This window comes from Solea solea, chromosome 16 (genome assembly GCF_958295425.1).
Source record: "Solea solea chromosome 16, fSolSol10.1, whole genome shotgun sequence".
Taxonomy (NCBI): domain Eukaryota; kingdom Metazoa; phylum Chordata; class Actinopteri; order Pleuronectiformes; family Soleidae; genus Solea; species Solea solea.
This window is the reverse complement of record NC_081149.1, coordinates 9,168,912-9,190,774: the sequence shown is the minus strand read 5'-3', so window position 1 is coordinate 9,190,774 and position 21,863 is coordinate 9,168,912. Positions and strand designations below refer to the sequence as shown.

The window sequence follows — 21,863 nt, the reverse complement described above, 5'->3', positions numbered from 1 at the left end:
AAGTCATCTGATATTGTCCTTGCAGAAACCCCATATGCTCATTTCAGTTTTGCACCTCTTTCCCTGTGCACTGTAAAATTATACTGTGTGAGTTTGTCAGTATGTGAGTACATACATGGCTCCCCTTTGGTTCTGCACCGAGCACATCCACAGTAAGCAGGTGTTATGGAAATATGAGCTCATGTCTATCTATAGACAACATGCTGAAGTTCAAACTGAGCATGATTTAAGCGAATTTGAAAATGGCCTGCCTGTTGGTGCCAGACGAGGTAGTCTGAGTATTCCAGAAACTGCTGATCTACTGGGATTTTCACACACAACCATCGCTAGGGTTTCCTGAAAAATGGCGTGAATAATAGAGAATATCCAGTGAGCGACAGTTCTCTGGGCAAAAAAATGCTTTGTTGATGCCAGAGGGTCAAAAGGAGAATGATGACACTGTTTTGAAATGACCCAGGCAACTGTAACTCAAATAACCACTTGTTACAGCCAAGGTATGAAGAGGACAATCAAACTTGTACTCAATCTTTTGAAGCAGATGGGCTAAAGCAGCAGAACACCACAACGGTGGCCTCTCCTGGCAAGTGGCTACGATGCAGTAGTTTTAAATATCATAAGACATTAAAGTTGATTATGCTAAGCTAAATAAGAATGTGGAAAAAAACACCTCTCATGCTGAGGTGCAAGTGTAAGTGTAAGGAATCCTGCGGTCTGCCGACTGCACAATGACGTGTGAATGTTATACACGCAGTCAACCATCCTTGCCTTTTCTCTGCCGCCATGTGAGACAGGTGTCGCCTTGCGCCGCGCCATGGGACTGAGTGGCATTTTCAACTGAACTTTCCATTCTTACCTGCACCTGCATTGTGTCTCCGGAGCAAGGCCTTTTCCATTTAGTGCCTGACAATATACCAAGCTTTCTATTCATTTCCCGTCGTTCAGGCTGGAGGAAATGAATCGTGGGGCTGTCAAGGAGAGGCACAAGAGCAATAACGGGAGGGTGTGAGAAAAGAAACTTTGATATGTGAGGTTTACTCGCTCCTTATTCCTTATAGACCCTCGGGGTATGTTATGGGACATCACACTGCTGGACTTTTTGCTGCTAAAGCTAACAGACCTGCAGGTGTAATTTCATCTGCCTATCTCTCCCTTCCCTGCCTCCATCTGTCTCCCGCCTTCTCGCTCACTTTCTGCTTTTCTGCATCTTCTACCTCGCCTCCTCTCTGACATGGGCTGCCTGACTGTCTGTCTGGTGTCACTTTCATTTAAATCACTGATGTCATGCTGCTGATTCACAGTTCAGGCCTTTAAAGTTAAGATACAATCAGACGGTAATTTCCTTAAAGATCAAAACATCATTGTATCTGTGGTAACATATGAAACAACACATCGGATGAAAATCAGGAGGTGTGTGGGAAGGTGCAATATGTCTGTCAGTCTATCTATCTATCTATCTATCTATCGTGCTAGTTAGCATACAAGTGATCTATCTATCATGCTAGTTAGCGTGCAAGGTATCTATCTATTGTGCTAGTTAGCATACAGGCTATCTATCTATCATGCTAGTAAGCGTACAAGCTATCTATCTATCTTTCTATCTATCTATCTATCTATCTATCTATCTATCGTGCTAGTTAGCATACAAGCTATCTATCTATCATGCTAGTTAGCGTGCAAGATATCTATCTATTGTGCTAGTTAGCATGCAAGCTATCTATCTATCATGCTAGTTAGCGTGCAAGATATCTATCTATTGTGCTAGTTAGCATGCAAGCTCTCTATCTATCGTGCTAGTTACGTGTAGGCTATCTATCTATCTACATCCATCAAAAATAATAGGAGTTTCCCTCTGTGAAACATGAATAGGAGTCATGAAATTCAGATGAATTGCTATTTAAATATTTTACTTTCTTGTGTTACTGACAGACCACCTGACAGCTGACAACTAATGGACAACTGAGTAGACAGTGGAAGAAGCCAAATAATAATAAAAAAATAATAATAATAATAATAAAGCAGTACAGCACAATTGTAATTAGTTAGCCGTCCATCACCAGCAGGGTGAGGATTTGGGCACAGACAGATTGCCTATTAGACCTGAACCGGTGAAATGGAGTTGCAGCCAGGTAAAATGTCCAGAAGTGATGAGAGAAGAGAATTCACACTGACTCGTGTCTGGTGTCAAACACAGGAAAGACTCTGAGCCGAGAAGAGCGGAGTGAATCGAATTTCACATTTATTACACATCCTCCATGTGACAACACTTCCTTTGGTTAATCTGTTGTTTACCGCTGTTTACTGTAAATGCACATTATAATAACGCGATTATGACCAATACAGTAGCCGCTTTGTCTCCTTCATACGCAGAGCAGAGTGATTTACACATGATTGGCAAACTAATCAGGGCAAAAACTAATCAGGAGTGGAAGCGTGTGACAGCCGAGGTGGTTGTAAATAACAGCGCAGAGTAATGATTGCATCTCTGCGCGGCGCTTTATTCACTTCAGAGATGTTTACACACAAACTGCTGAAGCCAAACCTGCAGCAGATACTGTACGGTTGTGAGAACTCATCATTTATTTCTCGTTATCATATTCTTCTCACTTATTAGGTGAAAGCAGGATGTTGTTTTAAGCAATTAGACCTCAACATTTAATCATTCTTTATGCTGCATCTCATGTATTACATGTCATAAGTGTAATATATGGGCAATTGTTATCTTTTAACAATTTGTTATCTTTCAAAGTCGAACTTAACACTTTATTTTTGGCATCAACATGAGCCCATAACGGTTTTTTAACTCTTTATTTTAAGCCCAGTACATATACATTTGCCTCAAACCCAATCTTTCTGCTAAGATTCCATGAAACACACTCATGTTTCTCCTTTATCTAAATAAAACCCTTTAAATGTTATAATGCCTGTACATCATATACACTGTTAGTAAAAGAAAGTACAAAGGGAAGTGTTATAACATCAGAAAATCTTGGATGGAACTATTAAAATGACACAAGCATGTAGGACACATGGCTGTTTCTAATTATCTATATTTTCTATATCTTTCTGTTTTGCACAATCAAGGATCTCCAAGTCTCCCTTCCTTACTACCAACCTTGGCAGCACACTGCACATTGTTTTCCCCACTCTGCTGACAACGTGTTGGTGTGAGTTTTATTATGGAGCCTGTGCTTCACTTTTCTCGAGCTATCACCTCTGTGAGGAGACTGATATTTTAAGGTTTGCCATCTGCACAGGTGCCAAAACAGCCCGGGAGTTCTACCGGATGTCTGTGGATCAATCTAAAATTATTCCCCAGGTTCCATTGGCTCAGAGGACGGCCCGTCGCACACACATACCCACACATATACACAAACAAAAAATGCTTAATGATTTTTTTTCTGAGGTGAACAAAACAATTAGGTAAAGCCTGCAGTCTTTCGGTTAACGCTCAGAAGCCTGAGAGGAGGAGTATTGGAGACTGAGAGAAATCTAAAGTTAAACGCGTAAAAGAAAAGACTGTGTGTATCCTTTATAGCCTCAGGCCTTTGTGTTGAGGTTACTTTGGAGAGATGTCCTCATCTGTTCTGTGAACAAATGTGTTCTGTAAGACACGCAACGGCAGTGAAAAAAGGCTAAAGACCAGTGAAACCCCTCAATATCAATTATTAGTGTTAGTGATGTTGCAGGCAATTTGTCTGTTTCACACCAAAACGCTCTGTGGGCAAGTGTCTGGACTGTGCTCATTAATCTGTCTAAGAAAAAAGGTTGAGTGTATACTTTCTAGGTTTCCTGGAAAGGCTAATTATTTATGTGTCTCTGTCATTTTGTTTTCCACCTTCTGTCTTTTATTTATTTATTGCCACGGCTTGTATTTTGGTGATGTTATTTCCTGCGTTACATTTTTCGTATGTATCCTCATGTGTCAAGTTTGAACTTTCCACCATCGGTGTCTTTTGATTTTGACGATTGTTTTCGTGCCTGCGTTTCTTTGCTTCTCCTCTACCTGCTTCCACCCTCCACACCTGCTCTTCATTTGCCTTGTCAGCTCTGCCGTGTTCCCAGGGTTTTTTTTTCCTCTTCCTATACTTGTCATTTCTCTTCCTCGTTGCCTCCACCTGTGTTTCTCCTCCCATCAGCACCTGCAGCTCATTCCCACGTTAACGAGGTTGTGTATAAGTTCAAGTCTTTGGTCAGTGTGTGTGGGCTTTTGTTGCGTTGCTGGTTGTGCTGTTCCTTTGTCTGCCTGCCTGCTGACTTGCTGTGAAGGGAAAGGATTATTTATGGTTAAATGAGTTGTTCTGAACATTGTGCCCAACTCCTGAACTCACCTTTGACAATGTATTTTAATTGTCAATTGCACCATCTTATCTGCATGAAGAAGACCTAAAACTATAGTGACTGAGATCATAAACTGAGGTGTGTTTACTGATATTAAAAATCAAGGTAGAACTAGAGTCGCTATCTCAAACTCTTACATACAAACTTTGTTGTTTTTGTAACCACTGGTGTTCCACCCTAATGGTCATTGAAGAGACTAGTCTTTTTATATGAGCACTGAATGTACTTAAAAGTCAATCTTACTCAGTGTTTAGCTGGAAGAAAATCATTATACATACTTTCTGTGGCATTTGTTTGAAAATACAATGACAAAATTATCACTTTTTCCACTTACGAGAAAGAGATTGCACTCACAAGTTTAAGGCAAATCACCGCTGCACTTGTGTTTGAGCTAGATTTGTTTTGATGTTGTGTCACCACATAGCTCTGGTGTTAACGGAACATCAACTTAATAACTAAAAAAAAAACCAAAGCAATCTGCTACCAATACTATTAAAAGCCACAAGCGAAATGATGTGTCTGAAGATGAGTTTAAGCAAATTAATTGATGTGGATGATTCTGAGTTGACATCGAAACTCGGAAGGAATTGGTGTTCAACAAGTAAGATGTTTTCCTTTCTTCCTCTGGCTACTAAGCCAGTGTGCTGGCCTTGTCCAGATTCAGATTGCCCTCTTTGTTCCGTTTTCACGGGAATCAACCATGACAGCATTACACTTCCATCACTGCGCCGGTTACAGCTTTATCTGGCAGGTCTCGGGGTGAAATGAACACACACAAAAAAGAGCTAAGAGCCATTGCAGTAACATCATGCTTGTGAGCTGAGGGTTGAAAATATGAGAATAACACATTCCCAGTTCAAACCACATACTCAGAAATTAATATTTATGAATATTACACAGCTATGATTTCTCTGTGCCAGCCATCTGCCTACATGCTAAGTTGACTCTGGTGTCTGTCTGGCAATTGCAGTCATTTGTTGTTGACTAAGTAGGAGATTATACTACCAAGGAAATCAAGCAAGCAGACATAAATCCTCAATGTTTGAGGATTAACTATTTCAGCTTGTTTACATGCGGAAAACACCAGTAATAATAACACATGGTTTTTTTGCACAGTAATAAAGAAGTGCCCTTTAAAAACGGCCTTGAAGGAGAAACATCCGACAGTGCGGAGGATAGAGATGTGAACATACTGTACAGTACACCGAGGAAGGGGGGAAATATTTTGTTGACAAATCTCATTTTAATAGACTGAAATTGACAGAGTCACTGTCACCGAGGGAAATAAAAGTTTATATACTGCACAGTCTATTGATTATATTTGAGCGGAATCCCCGGGGCCGGAGCTAAGATGGAGACTGTAACGTAGCAGGAAGCTTGTAAAGTCCAGCTTTACTTGCTCGCACCCAAGAAATCGCCTGCTATACGGTGTTAGGATTGGTCTAAATGCACCCAATCTGAAAGGGTCCTTAGATCGGATCACAGAAACCACATTTGGAGGTGGTTTGAGGACCCATGTGGCCTCATTCCATAGCATGAATGGAACCCATCCTCAGGACATATATTGGCTCTTTGCCAGGCGAAAAAATATATTTGGTAAGTTGTGAAACCACCAGGCGTTACCGTGCGTTACCGCAAGATCTTAGAAAAACGTGGATTTCTCCCAATCAGCAGAGATCCAGCTACATCAAAGAAAGCATCATCATCAATGGAGGCCTGTGATGCTCAAACCTTCAGTGTCGTTCTGGAAGTGGACAAAAAGTGGTTCATCTAAACATCTCAAACATGCAGGACAGGGGTCCCAGGATTGTAAACATGTTCTATGTTACTTATTTGTGCTTTCTGGATTATTATTATAATTGTTATTTTTTTTAACCACAGGCGGGCAAGGAATCATATATGCTACCTTCATGGACCTTGATTTTCTACATAATATTAATACACATTTTTGAAGAAATGTAACAAAAGTATTGTTATATCCTCCAATAACACTCTATTTTCTTTTAATTTCCAAGTATTTTAATGAGTAAAAGCCGGCTTTTTCAGCTGCATTTTTTCACTAATCTGTGCCTATCTTTCAATATTTTTAATAGCCTAAATCATTAACAGCGGACACATCTGCACATTCAGACTAATTAAAAAAACACATGCACATGTGGTGTGTGCATGCAGGATACATTAATGCCAGGTGTGAACAGGGGACATAGGACCATCATTTACTAAATGTACATCATGCTGTTTGAAACTGAGACCACAGGAAATAAATGAGTGATATAGCCTTACATACAAAATAAATCCTCTTTGCTTTCCTGATGGTCCTGATGGAGAACACAGGTTCTCTTCTCCATTGGCTTTACATATGACGACATCGGTTTTACATATAGTCTGAGCACGACCTGCAGCCACTCCTTATATATCCATAAATCCAAGTCTGCAATCGTTGTCAAATCCGACAGAATTATTGCCAGACTGAAATGATGGCGGCACTGAAAGGCTCTTGCGAGAAAACAGGTATGCAGCCACATGCTCAGCCAACAGGCAGACAAAAGGTCAGGCTACACAAATGGACTGATTTCCACTCATCAAACGCAGCACCTCCAGTAAGGAATAGTCAAATTGTGCTATCTAAGACGGCACAATAAACATCAATAAAGGCAGGTTACAGCTGGCTCGGCGAACCATAATAATGAAATATCCAATTTGAGCCCAGAAAATCTGTTTAATATATTTTTTTTATTTTTTTCCTTTTTGGCTTCTGCTCTTTATGAGCTAATCTCTTCTGGACAAAGTACAAGTTAAACAAAAAAGCTAGCCATTTTTAGAAAAAACAAACAAAAACATACACTTGATAAAGCTCTCACATTAAATGCTAATTTGTTGTTATCCTAATGAAGCAATAGTAGTGCTGCATGTTTATTTGATGAGTCACGTTTGCTCTTCTCTGCCAGCTCTTCCTGGACTAATTTTCTGTTATTCTCTGCCTATTTGGAAACCAATTTTCCATTCCCCTCTGAAAGTGGGACGGATCTAGAGCACGAAACGCTTCGAGCTGGAAAGCCACCTGATTATCGCTGACTGGTGAAATTGGCGGATCAATCGTCCTGAATGGTCATGTTGTTGTTTGATGAATGGCGTGCCACTCGTGATTTGTCCATTAATTCAATAGAAAGGAACTATCCTTGTCCCCTGCACACAACAAATGCTACATAACAATGCGTTTTGTGCCAAGAGGGGTTTGTTTTCATCGCTGCATTATTGTGAATCAGAGAGCAACTGCTTACCCATTGTGTGTTCGGTCACGGGTCACACTGGGAAATAACAGTCGTGCACGTATGCACAGCACAGACCTTGGTCCGGCACTGACCCCATTTTGGAGCAGAGTGAGACCTGCCGATCTCTGTCTATGCATCGTATTTGGACTATAACATTACTAGAGGTTGGGCTCCGTGTGTGAGACTGGCTGTTTTGAGAAAGCACCCGTTCAGATAATTCACACTGCTGCAGTACGTGAAGTATAATTTTAACGTGAAACTGGGATTTGAGAACATGGATGAAAAACAGATGATTAACACAAATTGCAAAGAAATGAACGTGTTCATCTGGCTCTTCAGTTCCCACCAATGCAACCCCACCATCAACACATTCCCACTGGTCAAACACCCCTTTAAAAACCGATTGAAAATGCTCTTCCTCAGCAGAAGGGATGGGTAGCCTCTGTCTTCATTGCCATAGAAAGGTTGTCAAACAACGTTGTGCTCATTTTTGTGCTCACCTGTTTCACATGATGCTTCCAAGGCGCAGTCTGAGGCCCGGATTGATTTTTAAATTGAAGACTCCAGAGATGAGAGACACGCACTCTGTTAGGGAACTATGATAGAAAAGTTCAGGAGGTCAATATCGATGGCACCTTTTTAACTGTGCAGTTGGTTTTACAGGTCATCAGTGAGAATGTGCCTTTGACCTTCAGGTCTGTGTTGGTTCTCGAGACTCTTCGGATCAATATCATGGATGTGCCGTGTTGGAGTAAAGATTAATGTTGCTGGACAGCAGTTTTTTTTCTTCTCCTGCAGCTTTTCCAGTGCCTAATTAATCAAAAAATACATTTTACAGATTTTTTTTGTATGTTTACTGTACCCTCCAGGGGACGCTCATCAATAGGGGGCACTAGTGTGCCATACCACATGTTGTATGGTCCCATATGAAGAAGAGTCATTGATTTAAAATGTATCATGTTCAATAGAAATATAGATTTAACATTGACATTGTCTAAAGTTGCTGAGAGGACATACTTCCTGTCCAGGGTTCAGACTCGGATGACTTTGGTCCATGAAAAGTCTGTGAAAATGTTTTTTACATCACACAAGACATTCAGTTAGAAAGTAGGTGAATTCAGTTAGAAAGTAGGTGAAGCCTTGTTGAGAGGGAGGGAGACGGATAGAAAGAACCATGGGGAGCAGAATGAAGACAGAAAATTCAGTTGAGTTGTTAAAAAAACAGCGCACTTTGAGAGGACGACACAGCGGGAAGAGTGAGTTTGCACCCGACCAGCTGAACATCAAACATTTGCTGTTTCCAGCTTCTTAAATCTGTGTTTTTGCTGTTTTGCTATTGTCATATATATATCTGATATTAATCAGTCATTCCCTTATGTGAGGTGTTGATTGGGTCACAAAATAAAGTGTTATTTTTAGATTTATTAAATAACACATGCATACAATGATATTTTGATTCATTAAGCAAACACACATCTGTGTTACAGCCTGTAACATTTCTGTAACTTACAGAAAGAAAGCATGTCTTTAAGTGACATGACTGTGGCTTAAATGGAAGAAAGACTGGCAGCAAAGGAACACAAGGCGTAATCGAACTTTGGCCAGAGCAGAAGGTTGCAGCTCAAACTCTACCATAACTATTTATATTATATATATATATATATATATGTATATACAGTGTGTATATATATATATATATATATATATATATATATATATATATATATATATATATATACGTAGTAGAACTGCTTTCCGATGTCTCACCCATGGCATGTAGCATCATCTCATTATTCATGTTATAAAGGTCAACAAGATGTTTGTGTGTCAAAGGGGAAAATAATAATTGAATGTGTGGTTGTGGTCTGGAAATCTTGATATGACGGTTGTTTATGACTATAAATAAATTAATTATTTTACAGAGCGGTTGACTTGGATGGCAATATTTTTCAACAACATTTGATGGTAATCCCTAAATATTTCAGTTTTTTTTCCCACTCTAACCCATGCAAGTAAGAGGGTTCGATTTAGCATTTAAAGCTGGATCAATAGGTTGACCACAAAAAGCCATTACTGCAGAAACACCCTCCCACCTGTAGCTAGAGACGCTCCAGGTTAAACCAAGTTCAGTTTAGAGGGAGTAAAATGACACCCACTGACTTTCTGTGCTAAAATATAACGGACAGAAACAAGCCTAATTTTTTTTGCTTCTCACACATCAGCCAGAGAGAGAGAGAGAGGAAAAAAAAAAATCTGGCCTCACTTTCTAAGTGACAAACGACCTTGACACGGAAGCAGCATAAGTACAGATGGACCCGCTCACTTTATCACAGGCGCTAAAGGAAAAAAGGGTTGAAAGAAAGAAAATAACCATGGAAACACAGACAAAAAAGCCATCCGTTGCTTTCTGCCCTTTTAAACTGTCAGGTAATGATTTAGGATGAAAGTGGGGTGTGGGGGACACTCCCTTGCAGCTATGACCTATCACCTCCAGGAAGCGGCAAAAATGCAAAATTAGACAGCGGGGAAGGTGGGAGGAAGTCATGGGTAAGGCGTTGTGGAAAGAGTGTATGAATATGAGGAGGGGGGGAAATAAATCCATATCCGTGTCTGCCTGGATGCATCTGTCCAGCCCGTCACTTTGAATTCATCATCAGTCAGAAGCAAAATGTCACACCTTTCATCTGTTCACCCTGAGCTGTGGACTTTTAATTGCACAAGCAGAACATAGTTTGATCGAAGGCTGCAGCAGCGAAGGGAGCGCAGTTTACCGGGAGCTGGAGGGCCAGGTGAGGGGCGACGGCAACCTGCAACAAGACAAGAAAGCAATAAAACTGATAAATGATGCCAAGACACACGCGCACAGACGCTGGCACCCCACCACCACCACCACCACCTCCTCTCCTCTCACAGCAGCACACCTCTCAAGCCTCTCCAGGAGCAGGTGAACCCAGAACACTTGACAAACACCCACCATCCCTCCATCTCCTCCCAGCTCTTATTGAACACTCGTCTGTTTACAGATCAACGCTTCCCATCGGGTTTTTGGATCAATGGGATTATATTTCTTATAAAGCAATAAAGGATAGAGCAGGGGAAGGTGGCGGTATAGCGGGAAGGACGGCACAGGGTTGTGGGCACGTGAGCGAGCGGCAGAGGATCGAGCCATCACGGAGGCTGCACAGGAAGCGATGACAGAGTGACAATTTGGGGGCGAAAGAGTGCAGTTGGGAGGAGGGACTGAGCACGAGAAAAGCCAATGCCTACAGATGGGATAGAGGGTGGCGAGTGTATTGATCTTCTGTCTGTCTCCTCTTCAAAAGATCAGTAGCAAACAGAGGCCCTGGTGTTTATCATTTAGGCCATGTGAGGTTGAGGAGACTCCGTCTGGGGATATGGAAATGAGCGCCAAATTCTGCAACACAGCATGTTGCAGTAATGCAGATGTTGTCTTAAAGGGAAAGTGGCAGCAGAAAGGAAAGGTCATGATGTTTTAATGTGTGTGTGTGTGTGTGTTTCAGAGAATGAAGCTAAAATGCATTAAAAGTCCACATCCTCAAACTGAGGAGATTACTGTGAGATTACAAAGCAAATACATGCACTGGAAAAAAAGACAGTTTGGACTGAGATATGTGAGATCAGATACACTATATGGACAAAGGTATTTGGCCACGCCTGTTATTCCTTTAACACCTAAGCCTCAAAATGTCCACCTGGACAATTTTTTGCTTATTTTAACAATAAAAGGGTCAGTTTTCCCAGAATAACTTTCAATATCTGGCAGTTATTTACAATTTACTGCATGTTAAACCATTTAACACTTTAAAATGAAGAAAAACACTGCAGTTGTATGCATGAACACCAAATTTTGCATGTTAAATTTGACATTTGAAAAGTACCTAAGCACCTTTCATGAAACCCAAAAAAGGCAAAACAGAACAAAAACAACACAAACAGGTGTCAAAATCCTGCAGGAACAAGTGTCGCTTCAGCGTTCTGTGCTTTCAACTTTGTGGCAACAGTTTGAGGAAGGTCCTTTTCCATTGCAACAAGACTGTGCCCCAGTGCACAAAGCAAGGACTATAAAGACACGGTTTGATGAGTTTGGTGTGGAAGAACTTGACTGACCTGACCTCAACCCAATCGAGCACCTTTTGGGATGAACTGGAACAGAGATTGTGAGCCAGACTTTCTCGTCCAACGTCAGGCCTCTTGTACTGGTCCAATCAGCTCCCAGCATCCACCCAGACTCACACACCTTCAACCTGTCTCACACTCGCATGCAGACACACACACAAAAGGAAAACATTCTGTTTGACATCCATCAGTTTTCTCTGTGTTTTGAAATCACTGTAACTCATGACATGTGTATTTGTTGTATATAAGTGTGTGTGTACACACCTTATGAGCTGTTGGTGTTTACATCCATCCACGCGTAAGTTCAGACACAGTAAATAATTTTTTTCTGCCATAATTATGACTCAAGAGTCCCGTCTGCCATTTAAAGAGATTGCTGATATGTGGGGTCGAAGCGTTTGGGGGTTGCGTGCCAGCGAGGAGACGGAAAGTGCTTACTTGAACAATGAATGATGAACACTGCGCATACATTTGCATATTTTGAACAATCAAGTGCTGAAGCTTCAAAAGTTAAAGACAACTCAAGTGCTATTTTTTTTTTAAAATTATTGAAATCGTGTCAAGCTGTGAGCTATAGAAAGCTAGAGACGACGATAGCGAGAGAGAGAGAGAGAGAGGGAGGGAGGGAGTGAGGGAGGGAGTCCTTAATTACTGGCAACTCTCTAGAATTAACCCTCTAACCAGTTTATATGTTGGCTGGGTTTTAGTCGTGTTGATGCTTATTGTCTAAATCTGCTTCTGAGCAGACGAGTTTTCGCTCCCTCGTCCCCACGATGTGACACAAATGTATTCCTGTTGTACAGGTTGCTATTGATTCTTCTTACGTGCGGGAATTAAAAGCGCTCTGAGCACAAATCATCTTTGAAGCCGGCGTTTATTCCCACCCTCAACCGCCTGTTCGTTAGCCCCAGATGTGTTTCATCGCACTGTAATTTGAGCAGGTGGATGCGCAGGCATGCTCTGTCAACTTAAAGCTTCAGTCCTGGTGAAAGCACACACACACACACACACACACACACACATACACGCTCACACACACAGATTAATGTCAAGGACTTCGCTGTTTAGGATTCTAAAAACATTACACATGCAGATTAAAACCACATTTTCCTCCATGAACCCACGCTCCACTGTGGGATATTTCTGCCATCTCGTCCCCTTTAACGTGTCACCAAGTGTAATCCCACTTAATGGATGTGTAATATTTACACTTATACCATAATCACTTAAACATTCATTTACGGGGCCATATTTGGTTGTTCGTGGCCCTGACAGCCTATTCATCAAAAAAGCAAATGTGCAGAACCTCGCACCCCCTGCAGCAATCAATCAATATGCTCCTCTCCTGGCTACCATCACTGGTAGATACGTCCCAGGCCAAAATTAATCACTGTGAAGTTTGCATAATCTCGCCCCACCCCTCCCCCCGCCCTCCACTTCTCCGTGCACATAACACCACCTTTGAGAACCTTTACCTTTGAAGACCATTCGGATGACTGAAGGGATTAATCAGACTCTCCCATTCACAAGGCGGATACAATTGCACAAGTTTATGCAGAGGAAATGTACGTAACAGGGGATATTTATTTATTTCCTTCCAGTGATTGGATCTCATGGCTTAACTGACTGTCTGGAATTTCTACATCTCTGCTTCTGAATAACTCAGCGTGTGTCAAATAACCATGAGCAATGCTGCCTTGAACTCAGCCCCCAGGGGTTTCTTTATTATTTTTTATTTTTAATCAGACAACCTGAAGTGGTATAAAAATGGATCCACTTCGAAGGATTACGAATTTTCCTCCTTTGTCTATGAGTGTTGTTTTCTGTTGGCGCTCAACAGAACCTGTGTTAATTATAACTTATTCATTCAGGACTCAGTAAAGTCAGTGAAGGAGCCGAGTTCTTGGATAAAAATGTAAACTAATTACATAGTGCATGCTCTTTGTCCTACCTGCTTGTTTATTCTCTGTTTTCTGACCAGTCAAGTATGACACACCCACTGATGTCGTCATGGTGCGCAGTGATCACAGTGGCTCAAAGTAAGGCGAGCAGCGAGTATGGTCCTAAATGGAGAACAAGAGCCCAAATAAAACATCTGTTTTCTTAAAAGAGACATGAATAAGCTCTCATACATTTAAAAGATAAAAAGAACATTCAAATAAGTTGCTGTAAGTCATGTTTACCCCTGTACTATGGGATAAAATGACTGTATATTTGGTCTCCAAGAAGTCAATTATGGACAGTTGACAATTGTTTCACTTTCTGAGTTACGCTGCTCACAGACAAACAGACAAAAGGTAGAAAAAACACTAAATGGTTTGGACTAAATATCTTTTTTCTTTTTTACATTCATGACTCAGTATGCAGTTATAGAGCTCTGTGCAAATTCAGTGACAGTTGATATTTCGATTGTAATGATGTGACTGAAACACTGTGAATGACTTTAACTCATACTCTTACATGTCTGTGTGTCTTGAACAAACCTGGCGTAACAGACCTTTTTCACTGCAGATATTTGTAATTTTCAAATAACAGGACAAACACAGGTTTTATCAATAACTTAAATTATTGTACAAGTCTAGTTTTAAGAGGACGGTGTCGCACTTAATACTTGATCGGGGTTGCCAAATAAAATATAATGAAATTTTTAATCTTTAATCAATCTAAAATATCTCCAAATTCAAAATAGTATTGGGTGTTATAGAGATGGCCGATGGATTCTTGTGTTCTACTGTTGTTGCTTCATGCTTTAGAATCAAACCATTATTACAAAACATCATGAAACACCTTTACAAAGCAAATTTGTTTTGGGATTTAATCCCAAAACCACTTTTTCACTTGTGTGGTACATTCCCTTTCCATATGGACAGTGGCTTTTGTTAATTTGTTTTGGGATTTCTAATGTTTTATTAATTTGTTTAAAAATAATAATAAAAAAAAAATAATGTTAATATGTCCCAAGCTTTGTAAAAGACTAGTGAACTGGAATTGCTTTTAAAAAAACCTAACAAAGAAAATATAATCCAGTATAACAGCGGGTACAAAGATGACACGCGGGTATCGCATCATTAGAGCTGCAATGTGGCGAACTTGATATGCAGCGCTGATAAAGGTTATTATGGGATCCAAGATGTACACGTGTTAACTGGGGCGACGGTAGCTCAGTGGTAGAGCGAGTCGTCTTTCAACTTGAAGTGTTCGATTCCTGGCTCCTCTTAGTGTCCTTGGGAAAGACACGCATACATGTAGGTGAATGGCAAAACTAGTGTAAAGCAGCTTTGACTGGCCATCAAGAGCAGACACTGAGGCACACATTCACACTTAATTGTTGTTTGTACGAGCATTTTTTAAATCATAAACATGCTAATAAACGGCTGCTGTGAAGACAAACAAAGCACTTGCAACCTGAGCACCAGAAGAGTTTTATTTTTAAAAAGTCATATCAATCTAAAAATCACTCTGGCACATCTGCTTCAGCGACCACCAGAGGAGCAATTTACAATCATGGCTGTTTTCACACGTCCTAAGTGGCCAATTCCACATCCCAGCGCTCCATAACGTCGATATCACATTTGGAAGCGAAAGAGTGATTCTGGGAAAAGGTCAGAACAAAAGCAGACATGAAGCATTGGATGACCAGCTGTCAGCGTGTCTGATAATGGACATAAGAGCCGGGATGAATCCGTAATAGTCATTGGAAAGTAGGGGGAAAGAAAAAGGAAAACACAGGCAATCAATAATCGCTGCTGTTAATAATCAGAAAAAAAGAGGAAACAAAATGCAACATGGGAAAGAGAAGTGACCATTTCCAGTCATCCACTGCACGGCTGATTAACTAATTTATCGATTTATCATTCGAATGCTAACTATTTTTACAGTTTCAAGTGGAGGTTTTTCTAATAGTTTTGAAATAAAAAACATTTGAGGGCGTCATATAGAAGTTTGGAAATAACGATCAATATAAATCAAGAATATAACCAACAGATGTGTCCGTCCATCCATCTTCTGCCTCTTTATCCTCCACATGAGGGCCGTGGGGGCCAAACCAAGCTGACATAGGGTGAAAGGTGGGGGTCACCCTGGACAGGTCCATCACAGGGACACATAGAGACAAACAACCATCCACTCTCATAGTCAATTTAGAGCAGGGGTCTCAAACTCAAATGACCTGGGGGCCTAACGGTCAGTATGGGGCCGGTCAAGTGAAAAAAGTGAAGAAGTGATGTGAGCTCAAAATGATTATTATCCATCATGATAAAGCATTAACGAAATATGTGATGATATTTCACGTGTAATTTAAAACAAAAAAACAAAAAAACAAATTTACACAGACAGCCGGAATCGTCAGCTTGGGTTTTCAGTGCCCACGTGTCAGAGCTAACGCCGCCTGAGTCACATGAGGATGAGGAGGAGCAGCTTCACATCCATCCAAAAAGTGTTGCCATACATTTATGCAAAGTATTTCCTCTGTTGACAAATGTACACTGAAGTCCTTCAAGGTGAAACGCCCAGTGTGATGTGGGGGCGAGGGATATGGATGTGCTTTACAGGAGAGTACGAGTTTTTTTCCCCTCGTCTTTACCCTTCGAGGGTCAATAAACCCCTGAATCTGATCAATCACAGCCACGTCAATCTCAGCTGTCACCATTCACATTGCACCCAGTTTTATGGCAACAAAATTGCTGATTAAACCGAGATTCTTCGAAGAATGAACACCCAAACAAAGACGTAAAAGTGCTAAGGTGCTAGCGAGCAACCACGGTCAATCAGTATTTTATATATAAGATAGTAAAAGTTTCACTGAACAGTTGAATGGAGTCTGAAGAGACGCGACGAAACACACGTGCTGATGATGGAGACAGAGTGTTCAGTAGAATTTGAGTTCATGTATCGGTTCAAACACACATGTTCCCGGCTGGTGATGGCTGGCTCTCATCTATTCTATGATTCTGACCAAAATTAATCTACACTGTCACTTCCAGCAAAGCATTAACCTGACACTCACTTTTCTCATAACAGCAGCGAGGAGCGAGAGGGGGAACAGACCGATGTGTCCGACAGACGGAAAAAGCAACATGAGTGACGTGACGCTGAGATACCGATACGGCAGGAACTATAATTAAATTTAGCCTCGTCTTCAGCTTGCATTTATCTATGTCATCATTATCCTTAGCCTTACAATAGAGATGGCTGATATTCTAGCCTTTTGTCACCTTCCTAATTGCCTCTTACCGACTGTTCTCGGAAACTAAAGCGGAGATAAGAGTTCAGTTTGATCAAATTTAACAGAGCTGCTTAAACAAAGGCGTGTGTGTGTGTGTGTGTGTGTGTGTGTGCGTGGGTGTGTGTGTGTGTGTGTGTGTTCCTCTAAAGGGGCCAAAATCTCTTTACACAGCTTTTTGTTGGGGATTTAATTTGTCTGTCTTACGTGGACAAAAACCAAGTTTACATCACATAAATCATTTATTTAGTAAGCTGACACGTACTGTCCACTTAATTAGGTACAGAGGACACCTAATAAAGTCTCGGGCGTGTTCAGAGATGGTCTTCTGGGTTGTCAGAATTTTACTGCAGCCTTTCAACCATTTCAAACCCGTCTGGCTATTCTCCGCTTCTGACATTCAGCCCATTTTCACTCAGACAGCTTTTGCTTTTGCTCTCTGGATATTTTCTTGTCTGTAAACCATATACAGTAGATGGGTTAAAGTGTGAAAACCTCAGTGGAGATTGAAGATTTTTGAAATTCTCGCACCAGCTCGTCTGGCATCAGTAACCATTCAAAGTCACTGACATCATTTTCCTTCTGCACTCTGATACTGGGTTTGAACTTCAGCGGGTCATCTTGACCACATCTACACGCCGAAATATATATATCTGCTGCCACGTGATTGGCTGATTAGATATTTGTGTGACCAAGCTGTTGCATAGGTGTACCTAATAAAGCGGCGGGGGAGTGTATGTTGCCAATTAGGGGCAATATCAACCTGAGCTGCACTCCTGCTTGGCCTGTACAGGAAATCCAAACATTACACGTAAAGTTTTGATGTGAGGCGACTGCCCAAACCACTGATCCACCATGCCGCCTTCAAATTGGAGATATACAAAGTTTGTCCTGAGGGTGGCAGCAGAGGAGAGGTCATGTTACAGGGTGTGTCGTGCACAATTGAAGATTTAATTTCTTTCAAAAGCCCTACTTTTTTTTTATGGTACACTATTATGTGTTTTGCACCTCCATTTGCACACACAGCCATGCCCGCTTTAGCATATTTAATGTTTGTGTAACGTCAGATTCTCTGCCATGGCTACTGGGCGAACCATCAGATAGAAAACATTTACTGACAAATTCTGTGTAGTGCAAATGTATTTTCTTTTTCTTTTTTTTTGCTAATGCATGTTTGGTGCCATCTGGTGACTTCAAGCACAGAAGCTGGAGGATTTAAACCCAGCTCCAGGCACATAATGTATGATAGAGAGTAGTTGGAAATAATGAATCAATCTCAAAACGTGTTCATTTGGAAGATCCTGCAAACTCTAGAATCATAGGGATAAATATAACACTATAGTACTGTATTGTGTTACACAATACGTTTATTTTTTTGTAAGCTCCCGGAAACAAGGGAGTGCCTTCTTCCTCCTCCTCCTCCTCCTCCTCCTTCTCCTTCTCCTCGCTCCACTGGGATTGCAGTTATGTGAGAGTCTTGTGTGTTGAAATTTTGTGACTGATGTGGCGAGGCTTTCAGACAAATCTGTCACCTTACCACAAGAACCAACTTTGAGTTGAGCAATGTCTGTTTGTTTTCTTGTGTTTTTTTTGAGCGAGTCAGAACACGAACCAATCCATGTAAGGACCTTTTAAAAGAACTCCAAACTCTGAGATCTGAAGGTTCCCTTTGCAGCAAAAGAGAGGAAATGCCTCAATAAATGACGAACAGTAAATTATATAAAGCCCGAGATGGAAAGTCTGATAAATGTTTGCAACAGTTTGGACTTCAGCAAAGAAAAACCGTCACAGAGTAAAGTTGTTACTGCTTCAAATACATTATGATACTTCTTCACTCTTTAATGATCATTCCTCTTAACAGCAGTATTGATGTTTGTGCCACAGTGCACTGTGATATTGGATACTGGGGCGGACTCAGAGCTGCGTTCTGAGACAAACTTTTTCCAGCTCAGCGTCTGTGTTTGTGTTCATCCCACAGCAGGACACGCCCTTCCTGTGAGTTGGAATCAGCCGTGGAAAGGTGTGATCACACAAGAGAAAGAGAGACTCCCTCCTTCCACCTCTCTGTGTGTGCAGGATCTGAGACACAGGCACCAAACACTGCTGTGAAGCACAACCTCGGGTGTTCAACTCCAAAAGGTGAATACAATTGTTGTTGTTTTTTACTTTTAGCACAAGTAAACAGTAACGTGATAGTCTGTTAACATGTCGTAAATGTTTTCTCAATGTGCTCAAAGGAAGAGGTTCTCACGTATTAAGGCTACATGATGTTCACAGAGTGTGTCCTATAGTGAGAATAGAGAAGAAATGATGCTGTTTTTATGAGTATTTTTCCTCCTAAACGGTTACAGATGTGTGCTTTTCTCCTCATACTTGACTTTAATTATCTGTCTCCTCTTGAAAACCGTTAAGGAAACCCTGTATCTCTCTAGTGCCGGCTGAACGGTGACACACATACTTCTCTAAGTTTTAAGTCCTGTTCCTCTTTCAGCCAAGATGCCAGAAACAGCAGAAGCCGTGTCAGCCACCCTCACCACCAACAGAAACTGCACCATAGAAATAAGCAATGTCACCGCGAACCACATACTCATCAACCCCAAGTAAGTGTGTAAATGTAACGTTGATAAAGGCACCTGTGTTTAGGTTCTCCTCGCATCTAGACAGCTAGTGTGTAGAAGACTTTGTTAAATTCATTTTAAGGTAAGTCTTCTTAATTGCTTTGTGACTTTAGAGCAAGAAAATATCTCCTCTTGTGACGTTATGATGGTCCACTCTCTATGCACCGCTTTTGTTGTTTAATATTCATTGAAAAAACACATATGTTAAGGAAAGAGAGTGAAAATGGTACGTCCACCCATTTCTCAGCAATGGAATCTGTCAGTTTCTGTCACATGTTAAAAAGGGGAAAATGATTAAATGACAAAACAATAAAATAAATAAATAATAAATAAACAAAAAAAAACACCCATTCCCCCGTGTCTGTTGGAGTTTGTTGCGTGCATCTACATTTATCTAGCTGTGGCAGGACAGACCACATCTTGGATGGGTGATGGGTTTTCATGTGTAACATCACTTTGCTGAGAACATCCACCTATCCATCATGCAGTGACACACGCCGCCTCATTGCACTCCACGTGCAGGTAACACTCACTGTTGCTTAGGAGTCCGCGGCAGTACTTGCACGGTCACACTCCATCCATCAGCATAAGGTGTCTCACCCCGGAAAGCCCGACACTCAAAAAGTATGCTGACAATCTCCGCAAAACTTCGAAAAACTGTGGGGGATTTTTCCACATCAAAAGTCTGTAAAGGGTGACAGAAAAAAAAAAAGAAAAAGTTGTGAGCTGATTTCTAATCTCTCGTGCACAGGGTCTACATGAGCAGCGGCTTCTCTCACCACCCACCCCAGCCCACCATCCGCACCAACATGACCGAAGTGTGCTCGTTCACCAAGGACGACAACACCGCCACGGGAGCTGTCGGCCTGATGACCTATGACCTCTTCCACAAGAGCCGGTCAAGCACCGAGCGCATGGCCGTCATGTTCTCCGTGCCCTTCGACCGCAACCTGTACAAGAACCGTCTGGCCGTGGGCGTGATCGAGCAGTCCAGCGCCTGTGACAAAGCTCTGTGCGACCGAATGTACGACGGGAAGAACCAGAGTGGCTTCACCCGCGCCGAGGCCAGTGGTTCTGGCCTGGTTTATCAAACCAGAGAGCTCGATGTGAGGGCAACAATGTCCTCAATTGGCAAAGCCATTATCAAAGTGGAGCTGTACGATAAAATGGGTCACTAGTGGGCTTTTTTTTGTGTGTGTACATCCATGCTTTTGTGTTTTAAAAGAATAAATAAACTTGATTCGATCTGACAACTCTTGCATGTTGTACTCTGGAAAAATATATAATAATTGGAAAGTCTGTATTATTTTGTCCAGATAATAAATAGTACGTGAGTCAGCTCATTCCTTGCATTTAAGTCAATTATATACACGCCCTTATCTTTGATTGAGGTAATAAAACATTCAAACCACATTCTTATGTTATTGTGTGTGTGTGTGTTCTCTCATCACTGATGAACTGTACACTGAAAATAAGAAAATACCAATAAATGACAAAGTTTGCATATGAAAACAGCGAATGAACTTAATTAAGTTAAGGTTTCTCTTCATTGAATCTCTCTCTGTAATATAATGTAAAGTAATGTACTTTATTTCTATAGCCCATCCAAGGCAAGCCACAGGTGACCAAAGTGCTTTACAAAATAAAAGCATCACAGACACACAGCATTAAAGACAGTATCAAGACATGAAACATAAGCCAAGGCATGAAAATACCAACTAAAAACATGTGAAATAAAATTAAAAAGTGTCACTGCACGACCGGGTGTACACGGAGACTACCAAAGTAACTCTGAACCACTTGGTTTTCACTGTACATTGATTTAGTATCTTGTATCTAGATGGGAATATCTGCATAGATGTTTTTCATTGTCCAAAAATAATTAAACAAATAACAAGAATGTTCTCCCTCCTCCTGCTGCCAGACATTTTTGCTGCTGTGTGACTGTGTGGAATGCAAGCGTTTTAAATGAGAGAACAAATACCTCCAGGGACGTGTGTCTTAACTTGTTCTGAGTTTCTACCTGTTATAACGTATAGTATGTGTAACGATGAAATCACCCTTGGTGTTAAATACAGAGTACCCACGTTCCCTCCAGGCGGAGATATCTGCGCTGAGAACATTTTCCCATCCGACCAAACAGGTTTGGATCCAGGAGGAAACAGATGGAAGTGTTTCAAACTTACCACACATTTGGGTGTGGTTGTTTTTTTCCAAGAGGGGAAAATATGGGAATGTTTGCGCTCTTATTTGTGTGTGTGTGCTGAAGAAGGGTGT

The 21,863-nt window shown here is 41.2% G+C and overlaps 1 protein-coding gene across 3 annotated transcripts in view; it reads left to right on the top strand.

The window, feature by feature from the left end:
- The window catches only part of LOC131475924 (uncharacterized), a 31,325-nt gene extending 10,326 nt beyond the window's left edge, over nucleotides 1-20,999 (top strand). The window contains exons 1-4 of one of the 3 annotated variants that reach the window (XM_058654313.1): nucleotides 18,654-18,760; nucleotides 18,950-19,107; nucleotides 19,460-19,568; nucleotides 20,338-20,999. In XM_058654313.1, coding sequence (XP_058510296.1) covers nucleotides 18,669-18,760; nucleotides 18,950-19,107; nucleotides 19,460-19,568; nucleotides 20,338-20,764 — 786 coding nt within the window. In that variant the 5' untranslated portion in view covers nucleotides 18,654-18,668 and the 3' untranslated portion in view covers nucleotides 20,765-20,999. Of the gene's footprint in view, nucleotides 1-18,653; nucleotides 18,761-18,946; nucleotides 19,108-19,459; nucleotides 19,569-20,337 lie in introns of those variants that run through there. The other 2 variants (XM_058654312.1, XM_058654314.1) reach the window with 2 other exon arrangements.
- Nucleotides 21,000-21,863: the final 864 nt, after the last annotated feature.